This window comes from Ictalurus furcatus, chromosome 6, assembly GCF_023375685.1.
Source record: "Ictalurus furcatus strain D&B chromosome 6, Billie_1.0, whole genome shotgun sequence".
Classification (NCBI taxonomy): Eukaryota; Metazoa; Chordata; class Actinopteri; order Siluriformes; family Ictaluridae; genus Ictalurus; species Ictalurus furcatus.
In genome coordinates, this window is record NC_071260.1 from 33,197,692 (window position 1) to 33,216,815 (window position 19,124).

The 19,124-nt window shown below is 38.9% G+C and overlaps 3 protein-coding genes across 3 annotated transcripts; 1 reads left to right on the top strand and 2 right to left on the bottom strand.

The window, feature by feature from the left end:
- Window positions 1-2,749: 2,749 nt before the first annotated feature.
- Window positions 2,750-6,648, bottom strand: commd6 (COMM domain containing 6). The gene is made up of 8 exons (XM_053627930.1): window positions 6,635-6,648; window positions 6,435-6,483; window positions 6,108-6,163; window positions 5,361-5,426; window positions 5,198-5,274; window positions 4,710-4,878; window positions 3,344-3,496; window positions 2,750-3,249 (listed from the first exon to the last, which is right to left on the bottom strand). Exons 2-8 carry the CDS (start codon window positions 6,448-6,450, stop codon window positions 3,199-3,201), a joined length of 588 nt encoding a protein of 195 aa, XP_053483905.1. The 5' UTR covers window positions 6,451-6,483; window positions 6,635-6,648; the 3' UTR covers window positions 2,750-3,198.
- A 49-nt stretch (window positions 6,649-6,697) lies between these two features.
- grtp1b (growth hormone regulated TBC protein 1b) lies at window positions 6,698-11,923 on the top strand. Its single transcript, XM_053627742.1, has 8 exons — window positions 6,698-7,405; window positions 8,464-8,615; window positions 8,756-8,914; window positions 9,021-9,145; window positions 9,385-9,481; window positions 10,955-11,127; window positions 11,253-11,438; window positions 11,591-11,923. The coding sequence occupies exons 1-8, from the start codon at window positions 7,347-7,349 to the stop codon at window positions 11,687-11,689; spliced, it is 1,050 nt and encodes a 349-aa protein (XP_053483717.1). The 5' UTR covers window positions 6,698-7,346; the 3' UTR covers window positions 11,690-11,923.
- Window positions 11,924-13,108: 1,185 nt separating this feature from the next.
- On the bottom strand, window positions 13,109-17,385 carry lamp1b (lysosomal associated membrane protein 1b). The gene is made up of 6 exons (XM_053627743.1): window positions 16,580-17,385; window positions 15,829-16,013; window positions 15,236-15,358; window positions 15,028-15,094; window positions 14,767-14,934; window positions 13,109-14,638 (listed from the first exon to the last, which is right to left on the bottom strand). The coding sequence occupies exons 1-6, from the start codon at window positions 16,638-16,640 to the stop codon at window positions 14,499-14,501; spliced, it is 744 nt and encodes a 247-aa protein (XP_053483718.1). The 5' UTR covers window positions 16,641-17,385; the 3' UTR covers window positions 13,109-14,498.
- Between the last annotated feature and the right edge of the window lie 1,739 nt (window positions 17,386-19,124).

Here is a 19,124-nt window from a genome sequence, read left to right on the forward strand (position 1 = left end):
TCACTTATGGCTTATGTGTCTCTACAGGCAATATTTAGCAATAAAGTTGTTTTTAGCAGTATAACCTTTTCTTTCCGCTCTGTTTATCAGTTTTGTTGCCTGGCTTCACAATCACAAGCCGAATAATTGCCTCTGGTATGAATGAATCTATCACCACAGTTGAAAGTTATTCAATTTAGGGCTCTACAGTCAGGACCGAGTTTTCAGTAAAGCCACTGTCTGTATTTTTAGGCAACTTCCATGAGACTTGAAGGCATCCACGTCCTTCCTCCAATCCAAGGCTCTCTCTGAAGCTCCTCCCTCCAAAAACAAGGAGAGTGTAAGAAAGAAATGTAAGAGGAGAGCATCAGCAGTTTTGTTCCAGTTAAGAACTCTAGTAACACACTGGTTGAATTTGCAGTATTAGCAAGGTGTGCAACTGCTTGATTCAAAAAAATATATATATATGCCCCCACAGCAGCACTCGTGTTATTTACACACAAGCAAATGACACTCACAGTGAAACCGCAGCAAAGTAAATAGCTATCTACTTATACTGCTAACACACTGTAGCACCGGTTCTGTACAAGAACACCAGTTTTAGAATTTGATATTGGTCTTAATCCGATCTGGAGAAAGCTGTCCATAGTTCAATTGAATACGATTTAAGTAGCGTGGAATAAACATTTGTTTTCAACTAAGATAAACTATTATCTGTCCTGTTCCACTTTCATACAGCTCGCAGGACACTTTTTTTTCAGCAGCATTATATTGTCAGAAAAGAAAACCTTTGGTTGAAGAAGAAGAAGAAGAAGAAGAAGAAGAAGAAGAAGAATTAAACTGCTTTCTCTGCGGTTGTTTTGATTACCTAGGATTAACTCCATCTTCTACTTACTCAAGCCAGTGCTCTGCTTCCTTCTCATCTTAGCTCTCCTTGTGTACAGGCTGTCTGCGCTTGTGAGAATTCACACGACATTTCCTGATTAGTACAGCTGGACCGTGTTTTGTAAAATATAAATAAATAAATAAATTAGACCCCAGGCACAAGTTTCCCTCAGAAATAGCTAGCGCACGGGGTCTTCAAGCTAACGAACACAGGATCGGTGTGGTTACAGGCTTTCATTCCAACCTCACATGATTGTGAATGGATTCCTATTTTTAGATCATTTCCTTGTAAACCTGACTATTATTTAACGTTGATATTTGATCATTATATATGTGTGTATGTATAATGCAGGTGCTAGTTATTTTTCATTCCCATGGTTGCCATTGAATTTGCCGCACAAGAGCACAAGCACAGATCAGTATAATAAATAAAGTGCAAATAAGAGATGGATAATTAAGTCATAACTATATTATAAAGCACACTCCGTTCGGATTATGGCGATCTAGCTATGGTTGAACATCCAACTGGTCGTGTGGTGTCACTGTGTGCGACACAGTTTATGGTATGTGATCAGTTTACACACGGAAGTCCACATGATGCACTTTACATAGTGTGTAGAGAAAGTGTTTTCAACTAATGTTTCTAAATATTTCTTTCGTACAGGTGGTGCAGTAGGTAACTGCCACCTAACAGCTCCAGGGTCCCCGGTTCGACCATGAGCTCGGGTTACTGTCTGTCAATGAGTTCTGCATGATTTATCCTTGTCCTCCAAAAACATGCCAGCAGATGGAATGTTGATAATGTTGTCTAAAGTGAATGTTTGTAAGCATGGAGCCATGGTCTCATCCAGGGTGTATTCCCACCCCGTGTTCCCGGGATAGGCTCTGGATCCGACATTACCCCGACCAGGATAGTTACTGAAGATGAATGACTCACTGTTGGTCATACAAGTAAAAGATAAATAACAGACTTTATAAACACAACATTACACTCTTCATTTTTTATAACCATTCAAGAAAAGGATGCAAAAGAGTAAAGTAACAGTGACATTTATTTATTGGAAAATCAAACTGAGTAGAGGTGAATAGATGTGGTGACAGGAGATGACTAGTTATATATTAATAGTAGTTAACTACTTATCTATTACCCTGTTCCTCTCTGGTGCTGGCGCAAGCAATTGAAATGTAAAGCATGTTGTCATGGCCAGCAGGCAGTCAAATAAAAAACAGGGTCATGACAGAAAATGTTAATATTTGTTCTGCACTGAGCTTGTTTACCGTCAGCACATTATTACCGTATTGCTTAATATACTGCGGAAATATACATTTGTCTGAAATATACATTCGCTATCAGTAGTTTGTTCTTTTCATCCAGAATGTTTAGAAGCATATAATTCATACATATTCTTGATGATGTTATATAAAATCATAGAAAGCGTTCTGGGTTCAGAACGCTGCTAGTGCCCTGACTGTAACAAGACGCCATGGACGCAAGCTCTCTTACTTCCAGAAATAGATAAAATATGCAAGACATGTAACCCCATCGAAGCCACCCTGTGGCCGTGTGGCTTACCACACTGCACGAGTTCCCCTCTCATGTGCACTCTTTGGGAAAGCGGACATCAAACTATCAACACAACAAATGACTATTTGCGGTTTTAACATCTTGTTTAGTTACTCCAATAGTAAATTAGAGCGATGACATCAACAGTATAGGAAAGGTACTTCGGTTATGAAAAGTCTTGGGCTTATTTCAAGCTTCTGTTTATGTTTCAGTTATCCATCTAAAAGCATATTTAGTAACTGCGATGAATTATTCCACAACTACAGGGAAAATAATACCGAATGTATTTAGTTTCAAAAGAAAAGTGCTGACTTTAATGGATTAAGAAGATAAGATAAATAATATGAAAGGGTGTGTATCAGCGTGCAATTAACGAACACCTCTATTTTATTTTTTTTATTAATACCACTATGAACTAGTAATTAGCACAGGAAGTCAGGGTCAGCTTTTATGAACCATTTCCTGTTCAAGCTGGAATTTCACCTCTCGATTTTCACCCTGTTTCCTTTTAAGGTATAATTAGATAAATACTATTACAAATGCAAGCAAAGATCTTTATTCAAACTTTATACAGTGTTTATTACAAATTATTTTGGCCGCACACATTCAAAATCAAATGCATTTCAGGGCAAATACAGCATAGTTAAATATCCCACTATGGGTAATCAAATATCACACGTACATACCAAATGAGTTTAAATGTAAACAGTCAGTAAATACTGAAAGGCTACGGACCGGAAGAGAAATGGTGAACATTTGGAGCTGAACTCTTACACCGTTTCCAAAACAGAAGCGATTTCTTTGAACTGTCTGTAGAAGTTCTGGTTAATAAAAGGGAAGAGGGAAAAAAAAAATCACTTTAGTGTGCCTACATCAACTGAATGGCATTAAATAATGAAAGTCATCTTAGCAAACCTGGAACTGAAGAACGGTCATCTCAAAGGACTTGTAGGAAATCTCTCCAGATGTGTCTGCAATTTTCATCAGGACGGAGATGTAGGGGGAATTGAGCGAGCGACATGTATCAGAGCTCACAGCCATCCCCAGCTTCCACTGGATATCTACCAGCTAGAAATGAACAGCTTTTCTTACACACACTTGCTTTTACTACAAGGTAACAGAGTTTACTACTCTATAGGATACACGTGTCAAACACACGTGTATGTAGTAGTCCCTACTACTCAACATTTTTACTCAAGGCCTGTGATATCTAGATTCACACCAGACCTCAGTCTGAGATCTTCAGATTCAATTACTGACTCAAATACAGTTGAGGTCATAAGTTTACACACGCCTGGCAGAATCTGCAAAATGTTAATAATAATAATAATAATAATAATAATAATAATAGGGATCATAAAAATTGCATTTTGTTTTTTTATTCAGTCCAGACCTGAATACGTTCTTTCACATAACACGTTTACATTATAGTCCACAAGACACACTAATAACTCAATTCCCACAAATGAACCAGTTCAAAAGTTTACTCACGCTTGATTCTTAATACTTTGTTGTTACCTGGATGATCAACGACTGTTTTTTATGTTCTGTGATAGATTTTCATGAGTCCCTTGTTTGTCCTGAGCAGTTAATCTGCCCACTGTTCTTCAGAAAAATCCTCCAGGTCCTGCACATTCTTTACTTTTCCAGCATCTTCTGCATATTTGAGTGCTTTCCAACAGCGACTATATGATATTGAGATCCATCTTTTCACACCGAGGACGACTGAGGGACTCGTACACGACTATTACAAAAGGTGCGAACGTTCACTGATGCTCAAGAAGGCGACACGATATATTAAGAGCCAGGGGGGTGTAAACTTTTGAACAGGATGGTCGGTGTATATTGTTATTAAATTATTAAAATTTTGCAGATTCTGCAAGACATACGTATACTGTACGTGGGGGGAAAAAGCTGACGGAGTGCAAATTATATACACAGCGTATATATATGTATATACATTTTATATATATATATATATATATATATATATATATATATATATATATATAATTTTAAATCCTAATTGGCATAATGATTGTTATCACCTAATCTTTCACACAGCTGAATAAGTTTTTGTAAGACTTTGTTTCCATTGAAGTCACCTACTTTCAGAGTCTAGGTTATATGGTGTTCATCAATAAAGTAAATAAAAAATTAATTAATTAATAGCAGTAGTTCATAGTGCTTCAAGGACTCACAAAATGCTTATGTGGCCCAAGAATTTGAGTTTGAGACCCCTGATATAGGGAATTATAATGTGAGTAAAGTAGAGACGTACCTGTCCAATGCTGGCCACAGCCTGCAGCTCCTGGTGTGCTTGTACAAGAGAGCCATGCTCAGTCCACAGCTGGTGCATGACTTGTAAAGCTGACTTGGACCATTTAGAACTACACTCTCCTAATTTAGTGACCAGACCATCAGCAGTGAGTTTAGTCTTCGCAGCTGACCTACAGCAAATTATAATTAGAGAAAAGGTCAGCAAACGCAGATGCTTACCAGGATCAGGAAGCTTTATATCTACAGGAATATTAAAGAGATCAGCAATCTATCGATTTGTTTTTGTCGTGTTTAATAACCTATATATATAATCTATGTCTCATACATTTCAGGCAACGAAAGACTATGATCTACTCACTGGGAAAATCATGAGCGAGTCTTTATTTTCTCGCTATCTGCATTTTATGCATGATACATCTAACACATCTTATCGTTTTGAATGTAGTTGATGGCATACACGGAATCTCATGATATTCAGACATACTTTACCTAAAATTAAACGACAACAGCCTAATGATATCCTGAACAGCTTTCCAGTCAAGGGTCATCCCAGCTCTTTGAAATTTCTGTTGAATAAGCAGATATTAACCGTAAGTATGGAGAAACGAGTTCAGTGTTGAAAAACAGTGCAAAATGAAGATGCCCAACTTACCTGGTAGCTTTCAACCACATCTACTGCACTGCGCTTTCCTTCGAGATGAAGCAGAATCTCATGACACTGGAACAATAACAAATGAGATCAGATTTGTAGTCAAAATAAAAAGAGCCTTTGCGTTATATAATAAATATACAATACAGGGCTAAAGTTTTGTGGGAACCCCAATATGTTAGTCACACCAGTATGTTAGCCTTCCAGTAACTGTTGCCATAAAAATTGGAAGCACACAATTGTATAGAATGTCTTTGTATGCTGTAGCAGTACAATTTCCCTTCACTGGAACTAAGAGGCGCAAACCCGTTCCAGCACGACAATGACCCTGTGCACAGGTCTATGATTTGCTGATGTTAGACTGGAAGAACCTGCGTGGCCCGTGCACTGACCTCAACCCCACTGACCACCACTGGGATAAACTGAAACACAGACTGCACACGACGTCTTCCTGTCCGACATCACGCCTGACCTCATTGATGCTGAATATGACAAATCCCAACAACAATACTCCCAAATTATTTTGGAATATTTATGCCTTCCAGAAGAGTGGAGGCTGATATAGCAGCAAAGGAGGTAACCACTCTGTACTAATGCCCATGGTTTTGGAATGGGATGTTCAACAAGCACATCTGTTTGGGATGTTCAGGTCTTGACATACTTTTCATACTTTTATTATACAATAAAAATTGTGACTCGGACTCATTATGTAAACTGAATAAAAACACACAGAATACGCTTGGTGCTTACTGTTCCTTCAAACACGTCTGATGGCAATTTCCCAATGTTCTCAACTACAGCCACATCTGGAAAGAAATAATCACTTGAATTAACAGGCCATCAGGCCAAATCCAGCTGCATTAATGTTACAATGTATCCCATATTTAATTCATGTTGAATTTTACAGTGCAGGTTGTTAGACACAAAGATCAATGACACTCTGTACAGTGAAGTGCAATTATAAATAGGCTACACAACTGTGGAAATATAGCTATAATAATAAGGTTGTAAACTAAAGATAATATGGAAACCTTATATATGATCTGTTTAATGTAAACATTTTCTATTCAAACTCACCAGATGATAGCTCCATCCTCACGACGGTAGAGAACCAGCTACAAAAAGACTGTATTCAACAAATCACTTCAAGATTGCGAACTTATTAAAGTCCTAGAGGTTTAACTTATTATTATTATTATTTTTTTACTGTTTGTTTAAGGAATAATATTTTACAAACAAACGCTTATTGTATTCAAGTTCTTCCTCATATGACTTACTTCCGCATACGTCATTTGCGTCCTTGATGATGATTGGCTGAAATTTGTAATTCCTAAAATTGTCATTCCTGTCAGTATGGTCTGTGCTGGAATGTAGTCGTTTTGAATACACGACCTCAGAAGCTGGTACAGACATGTGAGAGACTGGATGTGCGACGTGTTTATATAGAAACGAAACGTTTAAAATTAGGCTCAAAACCACCATGTTTCTGGTCCGACGCAGCGTGATGAGGAGCAGGAAACTGGCCTGTCGTAGAGTGTAATTAAATGTATAAATTACTGCAAACAGAAATAGAATAAACACAGAAATGCTAGATATAAATCAATCAATCAATCATTCACGTTTATGCTTTACATAAGGTTTAGTAGGTTTATAGCGCCATCTACTGGCACAAACTGTCCCTTCTGTTAGTTCTCCTTCACATTAAAACACTAAAATCACTCGCATGTGATCTACTGTAAAACCTGCTTTTAAGAGCTTTTTAGATGATTTAAGATTTTTTTTTAAAAGACTGAATATGCTTCCATAAATATGTGCACTCCACAAACTGCTAAATGATGTCCCTATCTAGAGCCTGTCCAATGTGAGACGCCTGTGCGTTTGCTCATTTGCATAATGGGCGGGGTTTGTGTAATTATATACCAGGTAAAGTTTTATTATGATGAAGTGCTCGAGCGTGAAAAGAGTGAACTTTGGTGACAGTGAACGGAGATGAATCTCCCGGAGGACTGTGAGTCTACTGAAGGTTGCATTTCCAACGGAAACTCGAGGTAGGGTGATTGATTATTTAGATATTTGATTTGATCTTTCGTGTTTATAGTCTTTTGGGCGGTAAGAGTCGTTATTATCATCACGTGTGTGTCAGGTGATCATGGGTAGCCATCGCTCGAGTGTCGCCCCTTTCAGAGATTATATTGGGATTAAATAAAAGCTTGACATCTGAGATGTTCTTGTAGTAGGCATAGCAATATCTAAATAGTATCACACGTGTTACTATTGTAAATAATTAATTATTAATACACGTCAATTATTGAAATGATTACACCTGACTCATGTCAGAGAACACCTTATACAGTATTTCAGTATATTTCGAATCAGCATTATTCTTGGAGTTATTATTATTATTATTATTATTATTATTATTATTATTGGAGTGAGAGATAAATGGTGTACATTGACTTCAAGTTTTCTATTCATTTGTCCTAGATAAGGATAATCCGGGGTATTTCTAACCTTCATTTTTGTTAGACCTGTCAAATCGTCTTCATTAACCCTTGCATCCTGTTTTTGTCAAGATGACACATTTTGTAATTTTTTTTATTATTATTTCAAGGGGAATCATCATAAACATTTTTCTTTTCCAGCATGAAACTTTATGTGCTGTGCTTATTTTCACTGCTGAACATGAAAAAGTACAAATTTACTTTTTGTGCATTTGAAATACCCCCAATGAAGCAAATGTACGTCTGTAATGGGGTGTGTGTGTGTGTGAGAGAGAGAGAGAGAGAGAGAGAGAGAGAGAGACAGACAGACAGACAGACAGACAGAGAGAGAAAGAAAGAAAAAGAGAAAAATGAGTGCAACTGAAGAATTGTGAGTCTCTTCTTTCTCCTTTTTTTTGCCATTACTTCTCTTTTTTTGTGATAATCCTTCCCCCTTTGCATTTCTCTTTGTTATATCTACTTCAGTTTTGGCCTATATATAAGAATGTAATATAAATAATAAATAAATAAATGATTTTGCATAATCTAAATGTTTTTCTCTTCAATCACTGACTAAAACAATAGGTGTCAAAATACCTGGTACCTCTGATTTTTCTTATCTGTAGAGTAGACAAGTATGGATTTGAGTATTCTGAAGAGTTTAACCACGAATCCTATGAGGAAATGATGTCTGAGTATTTACCAGTGCTTGCCAGAAGATCAGAAAAATGGTCCAGGCTTTTAAAAGAAAACACTAAAGTGGATAAGAATCTGAAAGGTAGGCTTGGCGGACCCCCACACCGAGCTTTATTTTATTGCCACACAATTTTCTTTTTAACTGCCACATATACACATTATTCTCTCATGATATACTCGTATACTCTCGTTACGGAGTCACTGCATGTTCATTATTGGCAGTGAAGAGGTATGTGAGGAAAGGCGTCCCCAGCAAACACCGTACTCTTGTCTGGATGGCTGCCAGTGGAGCCCAGCATCATCTGCAGATGAACTCTGGTTATTACCAGTCTCTCCTGAAGGTTCACCACGACCCCACGCTGGAAGAGACTATACGCACAGGTCAGTCGCAACCTGTTCTCCTTCCGACGTGTAATGTTGTTAATCAGCCAAGAATTTGAATCAGTTTATTTGAAGCCAGCCCTGACACGTTCATATCACCTGCCAGACTTGCACAGAACCTTCCCAGACAACATTCAGTTCCACGACTCCTCAGAGCCTTGTTTACTGAAGGCTCTGTATAATGTTCTTGTGGCATACGGACACCATAACAAGGATGTCGGATACTGTCAGGTACAATGCTATTACACTAATTCATTGTTAGATTTGTTACCACAGTATAGATATTCCTTGTGCTTACTTTTCTTATTAGTTGTATTTAACAAAGTATTTACCTCATCCTTAATAGGCGTCTAGTCGTGTATTCAGTAAGCTGTCAGCTTTAGCAGTATTTGCTCAGTCAATAATTTGGCTAAACTTGCTCCACTGCAAATGTTTGTAGTGTCAATTCACTGTTTTTTCCTGTTTTCAAGGGAATGAACTTTATCGCAGGATACCTGCTTATCATAACTAAAGATGAAGAAAAGTCCTTCTGGTTAATGGATGCTTTGCTGGGTAGAATCTTACCTGGTCAGTCTTTTTTTTTTTTTTTTTTTTTTTTTTGGATCCCTTAAACCAATAAACCTTTCTCACAGTACACTGGTGTTCCAGTCCACCAGCAGAATGGAAATCGACTTATCGGTTATTTTATAATCAGTGCAAACAAATGAATTATTTTATTGCAGCAAGTCTGTTCTAGTTAGTCAGGACACTGTTGGGTTTCTGTGTGTAGAGTATCCTGACTCTGTGTTTAGCTGCTGGTGAGCCGGGCGACTGTGAGCCCCCTGCTGGGCGAACAATTCACCCTTCTACACAATAACACTGGTACAGAGATTTAAAAACGGACTGCGCGACTACAACTTTTTTTTGATAATAAATCCCCATATACCGGCGCCACAATAAAATGACATTTAAACCGAGTAGGCTATGTAAAAAGAAATATTTATGGAAACACTGCAAATTCTTAAAGCCCTCGGTGTCTATGTCCATACGTAAGGGATAATCCAAGGCTAGGTGTGCATTACACCACTTTACGTTGAGTGGTTGTCTCTGCAGAGTGCGTTAAAATTGCGTAATGCACACCTAGCTGTGGATGATCTCGCTTATACTGTGGTCACTTGCCAGCAGTGATAAAGTAAAGCTGTTATTGATGTTTGCAGTGCAAAATTGGACTGAAAGGATAAAAATGTTATGTATGATTTACCGCGGATTATTTAGACCTAGAATTCTGCCCGCTTTAAATCGTACACAGAGTTAAAGTAGTGTGATAAGATTAGAATTATGTGAATGGATTACAATAAAAAGTTATGAGAGAGAGAGAGAGAGAGAATCACCTGTGTCTGTGCCGGGTCTCTACTAATAATGCAGCTGTTAGTTTAACTACTGTATTGAACAGTAACTGTATGTTACTATGGTTACAGTTGTTTCTAGACAGCGCATACATTTAGAACTGTGATTAAACTGGCTGGAACTACCTGTGCATTATATGGTTTTAACACACACCTTCCAGCCAATCAGAATCGAGTAATCGACAGACCATGGTGTAAGCGCCATTAACCACTACTGTGGTGTGACATCACAAATAAATTCAATACTGAGCACGGGCACCCCCAAAACAGCTGGAAATTCCATTTTTTGGCCTTTGGTTTAAAAAAAAGAAAGAAAGAAAAATAAAAAGAGTTAATGGAACACAACAGTGTTCACATCTGTAGTAAGTTAATTCTAAAGACAATTGCCACACATTTGTCTGTATTTCGAAAAGACCCAAAAGATTTCTACCCAAAACTCAATTTTAAATCAAGTCTAAAAGCAGTCATCTGTAAAACATTTACATAATGTAAATTCTGATTTTATTACATTTCATTAACTTGTTCTTTTCGTTCTTTTCTCAGTGCAGGAAAATGTGTTGAGATACTTTATCATCTGTAATTGCACAAGTTCAAAGCATTGTAATATTCCTCCAAGATTAGATAGAAATGCAAAATACTACCGTCTGTAACCCAGATTACTACACCCCGGGCATGCTGGGTCTAAAGACGGACCAGGACGTTCTTGGAGAGCTGGTAAAGACTAAGGTGCCTGCAGTGTGGCAGGCCATGAATCAACACAATGTGATGTGGTGCCTGGTGGTCTCAAGGTGGTTTATTTGCCTTTACATTGACGTTCTTCCCATGGAGGTAAGGAAAGTTCTGTATATATATTCTGAACTTTCAAATTAGCAGAAAGTAAATATTCGTCTTATACAACCAGCATTGAAAGAGTCCATCAATATACCTGTGGACACTGTGGTATATCTCACCAGACAGTGCTGAGAATATGGGATTGCCTGTTCTATGAGGGTTCTAAGATCCTATTCCGTGTGGCCCTCACGTTGATTCGTCAAAACCAGAACCTAATTCTGCAGGCGCAAAATCTTCCAGACATCTGTGAGCGTTTCAAACAGATCACACATGGGGAGTTTGTGGAGAACTGTCACACATTCATGCAGGTAGCCTCCATGATCATTCTAAAAACCAAACTAACAGTTTTCTTGTGTAACATTTAGGCTGATGATCTGTTTAAAGTTCTGAATGGTACAGGTCAACTTTTCCTTGGCCGTGCATTTAATTAGTAGTCTCAAAGCGACTTTCTCACTCTCAGAACATCTTTACGGAGCCTGGGAGTCTCTCCATGGCAACCATCACTAAACTCCGAGAAACATGTCGAGAACGCATACAAGCTCAGGATTCTGGACGATAATGGTGATGATATTCTGCATTCCCTGCACAAGTGACAGTGTGAATGCGGATAGCGTGTTGGACCGAATTCAACACGAGAAATCTCACAGGTCATTCAACTTTTTTCCTTTATTTTTATATCATATTTCTGTTTCAAAAAAAAAATGTAAGAATGTACTTCTCACTATGAACAATGATTACCACTGTGATTTTATATCTTTATATACCCTGGCTTGTATAAGTACCCCCTCCCCCGTCTACTTTTCCACATTTTGTAGTGTTATAACCTGTAAGTAAAAGTTGACTTCATTGGGATTATATGTCATAAATCAACACAATTAACCAGAATACTGAAGAAAAAAAAATATAGACTTTGCAAAATTATTTACAAATAAAAATATTATTTTCTTTACTTTTTTTTTTTATTTTATTTGTTGCGATTGCATAAGTACTTACCCTCATCGTTGTGAAACCCCAAAATTTGTTCCCGGTGAAACCAGTTACCATCAAACATCCCGTAATTAGTTGAATAAAGTCTACCTGTGTGCAATGAAAGCGTCACGTGGTCCCGGAATGCCCTCGAATGCGTTCGAGACCGTACCAAAATGAACAGCATCATGAAGACTATACAAGCTATTACAACAAGTCTGGGACGATGTTCTAGAAAATAATCAATTATTAGTTTAGTTATAAAAAAAAAAAAATCCCAAACTTTGAACATGCCACAGAGCACCATTAGATGTTTTTTTTTTTTTTTTGCAAAAATAGAAAGAATATGGCACAACCTCATGAACCAGTGTTGGTCAGTGACCAAAGGAGGGCATTAATCAGAGAAGCACCCAAGAGGCCAAGAGTAACAGTCAACATGATGCTACCACCATCGTGCTTCACTGCGAGGACGATGTTCTCAGATGTTCTCAGCGTTGGGTTTCTGACAAACGCAGCACTTTTGCTATAATCAGACCAGAGTACCCCATGTTTTTTTTCCTCGTGTTTGCTCAATCTCCATCTGAGTGTCTTGGGGGGAAAAAAAACCCCTCCAAATTCATTCATTCGACACCTCTTCCACACAACCCAGCTTTGTGGAGTGTTCATGCTATGGTCCTGTGAACAATTTCTCTTCTCTCTTTACAGCTTTTGATAACGGACTTAACCGTGCTCCCCAGGATGTTCAAAGTTTGCGATTTTAAAACACACAAGGGTGGACTCTTGTACATGTTCAACTAATTAAGTGACTTCTAACGGCAGCCGGTTGCACCACAACTAATTTAAGGGTTTCACAGAAACCTGGGTGAAAACTTCTGCAAACACAACTTAACATTTTCTATTCGTAAATAACTTTGTAGACTATACTGATTCCCCCTTAAATATCACGGGTGATTTTGTGAACACTTATGTAACGCACTATACGTGATAAAGAAATGCAATTACACCAACCAACCACTTTTTTTCCCTTTTATTTGTCATTGCATTTATAAATGGACACATTCTCTACTGTTATGCAACACCTGATAGATATGAATTTTAACATCATTCTCGTTCAACACACATTACTCCAGAGCATTTCACACTAAGGCCAAGTTGCAAATAAGAACACTATAAACACATCAGCAGAAGCAGGTAACATATTCATGTTCAGTGCACTGTATTTAACAGTTCATTATATCAACACTCGCTCTCTCCGTCTCTCAAGCTTTAAATGCTGCTTAGTCCCAGACGCAGGATGATCATAATACTTCACATCAAAACGTCACATTCACAGTATGAAAAGGATATCGATTAGTCTTCATACCGTGAGTGGGACTTTATTGTGCAATATTAAATATATAAGAAGTTTACCAGTTGAGTGGCCACTGATTTCTTGCATTCCAAAGCATGCTGGGTGGAGGGAAGCGGTCTTAATGTTTGACACTAAATGGTTTACGGTTTGCTAATAACGTGTGAGCTATGACTAGTGATCGTGAGGAAAATAAAGCAATTAAACGTCCTTGCTAAGCCAACCATCACCGTGTTTTTCATACGAACTCCTCCATGCTACAGATATATTCTTGTAAGATTTATAAATAATAATAATAGGTTGGAAAGAATATGAACTTGAACATGTACTCTTGCATGAAGCACCTTCCAATGGAGGATGATGGGGTCTGAGAGGTATTGAGAAAGGCCTCAGTGCAGCGAATACAGCCTTGATATCAACTTACATACAGTATGGATTACTCAAGGCTACCTGTGCAATTCCACACCGTTACAGCACCTTAAAGAAAGAAAATAATCGTACAGACGGACTTCAGTGCAAGTCTACCAATTCTGTTTCTGGAGTCCAGCAACATGGCATCCTTGCCATCCTGAGGTACGGTCTGAATCATGTCAGTGGCAGGGGAAGTGTTAAGTACTCCCTTCTATAGGTGATGAAAAACTAATTTATAGCAGCTATTTTCCCCTAAGTAATGTGCCTACTTGGAATATTGAGCTCAATTATTGTCATGTACAGAGCTGAGGCTCTTACTGGGATGCAGTTTCAATTAACTCTAGCCTTTCGTTATACACACCATGAAGGGAAACACTTATCAGTTTTAGCAATAGTCTGTGCTTTATCTGAGACCTAGGCCTTTCAGTAATACTAATTATCACCCACTCCAAAAAAAATGCCCAGAGTGGTGCAAAATTAAACATTCTTAAACTATTTTCCAGTTATGATACAACTTAAAGTCCAGAAGGCAGAGGATCACCTCAGGCAATGGGCATAATGGCAGCATGAGAACAGCAAAGGGCAGGGCTCGACTGATTAGTGGTGGCTGCATATTCTGGCTCGAAAGCTTCCGTGAGCAGGTTTAGATCGTCTGGTAGCCAGCATGGCTTCTCCTCCTGCCAATCAGGTAGGCCAAGAGCACAACTAACACAAGGCCTGCAAGGGCAGCACCTACAGCGATAGGGATCAGCAGGTCATCTTTATCGAGCCCACATTCCTCGGCTGAGTAGGAAAGAATCAAAGAGAGTGGAAAAGGCATACATGTAAGAGGTAGTCAAAGTGTTTTTGTAAAAGTGAGCACCAAATGGGACTAAACAACAGAAAAAGAAGAGGAATTCCAATAAGACTACCTGCTCCAAACTCATTTCCAATGACACCGAAAGGCTGCACCTGTAGATGGAACGTGTTCAGGGAGAAATTCTGCCCAACGGTCAAGATCTGCTCTTGACGGCACATGTACGAGTAGCCCAGAGTTCCCTGAAGGTAGCCTAGACTATTGTTACGGACGTCCATGGGCTCTGAGAGGAGAGAAAGACCGTTCAATTCAATAACTTTCAAACGATTCAACCTTAAATATACCGATTTCATTCAGTCATTTCATAACAACTTACGAGGCAAGTCTGGCAAGTTGATGGAGAGTGCCAGTCCATCAAGGTGATACTTGTTAGTTGTGGAATTCTGGAGGGGAACAAGTAATATTTGAAATGCCATTGGACTGAGTGAGGAATAAGAGTGCTCACATAAGAATATATACTCTAGATGACAAGTGCAGATGTGGGGTTACTAATGGGGTGAGAAAGAGTTGGGAAATTAACTGACCAAAAGGAAGAAGAACGTCAGGGATGTGTTCCCTTCCGTGAGTGCGAGCTTTGCAGTTTCGGCCTCGCAGGAACCAGAGGTATTGGTCACCTTTGGTTGCAGGTTTATGATATTTCGAACAACCTTCAGGAACAAGAGGAATCGGAACATATCACAATTAACACACGGGTCCTGGGCACATAACATGCAAATTGTGAAAAGTCATGCATCAGTTATACAGAGTAACTGTCAGTTCACAAGGCCAACAACATTTCATTCTCTCTGGCCAAACTGTAGTTACTGGAATGCTTACCTGAACAAAAGCACAGGAAATAAAGCCAGAAAAGCAACTCCACTGCTAATTCTCACATTATAAAGATAAGTTGTGTGTCAGCCAGTCAGTTTGATTACACAATAGTGTTATCCACACTAAAATGGAAGTAAAAAGAAGGCTGTACACAGTCTGCACCTGCTTCATGTGTCTTTTTGCTTTCCTGCGGTGTTTTGGATCAGAACAACAACAATAAAGCAGCCTGGCAAACCTTTGCTCCAGGGTAGATTTGTGCAGTTCGACACTGTTCTGTGTCAGTGTGAGGTTCAGAGTGTGTGAATACCTTGCCCTGTGAGCGAGAGGTGTAAGTAATGTTGAGCTGCAGTCCCATGCGGGCCAACAAGCACGTGGTGCCATTGTTGGTGACGTTGTACGACCCGCTCTCGGGGATACTGGGAGGTGAGGGGGGGGTCGGAGCCGAAGTGGTGGACAACACCTCGCTGGACAAACTCGGGCGTAGTGTTACAGCTGTAACGACATAATCCAGTCGTTCATGATGACATCATTTCCTTTGTGATACCGAGTACATCTAACACACAGGGCTTGTTTACTTTTAGAGCGGACAACACAGACAGCAGGGCGAGGAGTCAAGTAACGGACTAGTCGGTTTAACGTGAGAGAGAATTTTCTCTTCAGGCACATAGGAATGGTAAAGTCTAAGAAATGAAATGGATGAAATTGTCCCAGATGAAAGAACTTATTGCTTTTATCACATTAATAATCATCAATAATAATACTATTGGTAATAGTTACAAATAATAGTACACTTTTAGTATTATTATTACTATAATAATAATAATAATAATAATAATAATAAAGCATACTATTATTCATTACTATTACTATAATAATAAATATTAGTAGTAGTAGTCTTGTTATGAAAGTGAGGCTGCAAACAGGGGGCCTACTAAATATAATATTACACGAGGCTTGAAGGTCTATAAACTCCTTAATATAATAATAAACGTATTACATTTAACAATAAATTGATTTCTTCTTATTACTACAGTGATAAAGGTTATTATAGAACATACCCAGCAGCAGCAGCAGAGTTAGTCCAGAAGGCAGAGCGTGATTTCCGGTGTGAGGTTTCATGTTTCCGGTCGAGTGACTAGCATAAATCAAAACAAACCGCTCCAAGAGACAACTATATTCAGCTAGGATTCGCCCTGTAACCAACTAACACGCGTTCCCTAATAAGAATACAATCAATTCTACAGTTTAAAGGCCGGCTGTAGAAGTTTTTCCTCATTAGTTTATTTCTTTTAGCGCTAGACCTGGTTCGGGTAAACACGCGCGTGCCGGTTGTTTTTGTCTCACGCCCGAGACTCTGGTCTCCTAAACGCACCAGGAAGAAAGAACCCAGACACGTGCCTGAGCGTCACACATGGGCTGTGTCCTAAATACCAAACCACTAGTCATATAGTCCACTAGACAGGGCACAGAAGCCGTTATTTCCTGCCATATGCAGCGCGCGTGTATACTGAGAAGAGGTCCTTTTAGACCAGCACCACGCGCATGCGCAGATCTTCTCAATCGCGACTGGGCGATACTAAATAGGTTAATAACAATCAGCCCTTTTCCCAGCTGATTGCCCAGCTCAGGATTTACAATGTAGATTGAACAAGACACGATTTAAAGGGCAGGGGTTGTGAATAGGATTTGTCCACTGCAGCTAGCAATGCTTAAACCCTGTTTTAGTAAACCTATTTGCACTGGAATGAAGTTGATGTTGGATGTTCGATATTCGCGGATATGTGGAAATTAAGGGACCGTCTCTAAAGTTACAGACGACATTGTTTTACACGTTTTTAACTTCAATAGTTTTTGAAGGGAATGACTTACAGTCATATAACCAAGTGGTTTTCAAAGTGGGGGCCGCCAGGGGGCGCCAGGGGGGCCTCGACAATTTGGTGTGAAAAATAAATAAATACATGATTTTCTCTTTGTCACTCTCAGACAACCACACACACACACACACACACACACACACACACACACACACACAATCAATTCCTAATGTAATATAAAGATGTAAGATGTAATTATTAATAAAAAAAAAAGGGGGGGGGATATATTCAGAAGTCTGTATTTTTAATGTGTTTTAAAAACATCTTGCAAAAGGGGGGCCTCGGTCAAATGTTAATGCCATTTGGGGGGCCTTGCCCTGGAAAAGTTCGGGAACCACTGATATAACCAACTGTAAAGTTTTCATCTAGGTGTCAGCTATAATGCACACCTCTTAGATTTGTGATATTTAACAAAATAAACTATTAAATCATATATAAACATTGTCATGTATTTTATTACTGCATGGGCCCATACACAAAATATACCATCATTTAAAGTTCAATAGCATTTGAAGGGAATGATGTACAGTCACACAACCAACTGGAAAGTGTTCATCTAGGTGTCAGGTATGACGCACACCTTTTAGATTTTTGATATTTATCAAAATAAGCTATTAAATCATATGTAAATTAGACAGGAATTTCACTGCAGAATGGGCCCATACACAAAATATACCATTATTTAAAGCTATTGAAGGTCCCTTAATTTCCGGATTTCCACGAATATCGAACGTCCAACATCAAACCAACTTTATTTCAGTGCTGTTTTCTAGGCTTTTAGTGTCTGCTGAAATTTGAAGATAAACTTGTTGGAACACACACTACTGCTTTTCAGATCTAACAGTCAGGCTTGGTTTATGTCTGAAACACTTTATCAGTGGATGCATCCCTGACAAGTTAATGCCTTGAGTAGACATGGGGAACTTAGGGAACAAAAAAAAACAAAGATCTCGGCCCAGGAATTTTTTGTACCTTAGGGAACAAACCCCCCCAAGGTCCCTGTGGGCCCCATGTCTACTGAAGGCATGTGGAATCATCCCTGCCTTGGCCACATTACATACCAAATCCCATTTATTGCACCTCTGCTGCCATCATAAATGGTAAACCACTTCTAGCCATACTGGTATGAACCTATTCAACAGGATGACTCACATGACTGAGAACAAAACACAGAGGCATGAAGCTTTATCAGATGACATGAACAATTTACAAGAAGGTGCCAAAGGTTTTAGGAAGAACCTCCTAATGCCCTTCACAGGACCATGCCATATAATCTTTCAGCCCATCACCCCTGCTGGAGTAGAATGGAGAAAAGTGTTCCAAATATTAGCTAAGTGACTGCTCGGCCTGTGAGGTAGCACACCGTCCCCCTGAAGAGCACAGCCAATCAACAGGCTATCTGAGAAAACTCTTCATCTCAACATTACTTCCAAACACTGTTCTTCTGACGCTAAAAGAAATGGGAACACCTGTAAAACATTGGTGTTTGCTAGCTAAAGCATTTAAATATGATTTAACTATTAAGAGCACCTCATGACAGTTTGACAAATGGGAGAATCTGAATTGCTCTTCTTGTCAGATGAGCTCTGTAAGATTGTTACTCACATGAACACGTTTCCCAGACGGTACTGTACGGTATTTGGTTTATCTGGTCAGTCTGAAAGGATTCACGTCTATATCATCCTTGGAAGCAGCACGGACATCTGGTAACACTTTAACGCGTGTATTT

Bases quoted from the DNA above. Each gene is read 5' to 3' on its own strand.
- commd6 (XM_053627930.1), bottom strand. The intron at 5,427-6,107 runs GTAAGCACCAAG...TTATTGTTCCAG, and splicing joins CAGACGTGTTTGAAGGAACA to TGTCATGAGATTCTGCTTCA. The intron at 3,250-3,343 runs GTTTGCTAAGAT...TTTATTAACCAG, and splicing joins TGACCGTTCTTCAGTTCCAG to AACTTCTACAGACAGTTCAA.
- lamp1b (XM_053627743.1), bottom strand. From the start codon at position 16,640: ATGAAACCTCACACCGGAAATCACGCTCTGCCTTCTGGACTAACTCTG. The intron at 16,014-16,579 runs GTATGTTCTATA...ATGTCGTTACAG, and splicing joins AACTCTGCTGCTGCTGCTGG to CTGTAACACTACGCCCGAGT. The intron at 14,639-14,766 runs GTAGTCTTATTG...TTTCCTACTCAG, and splicing joins TGGAAATGAGTTTGGAGCAG to CCGAGGAATGTGGGCTCGAT.
- grtp1b (XM_053627742.1), top strand. From the start codon at position 7,347: ATGAATCTCCCGGAGGACTGTGAGTCTACTGAAGGTTGCATTTCCAAC. The intron at 8,616-8,755 runs GTAGGCTTGGCG...CATTATTGGCAG, and splicing joins AGTGGATAAGAATCTGAAAG to TGAAGAGGTATGTGAGGAAA. The intron at 9,146-9,384 runs GTACAATGCTAT...CCTGTTTTCAAG, and splicing joins AGGATGTCGGATACTGTCAG to GGAATGAACTTTATCGCAGG.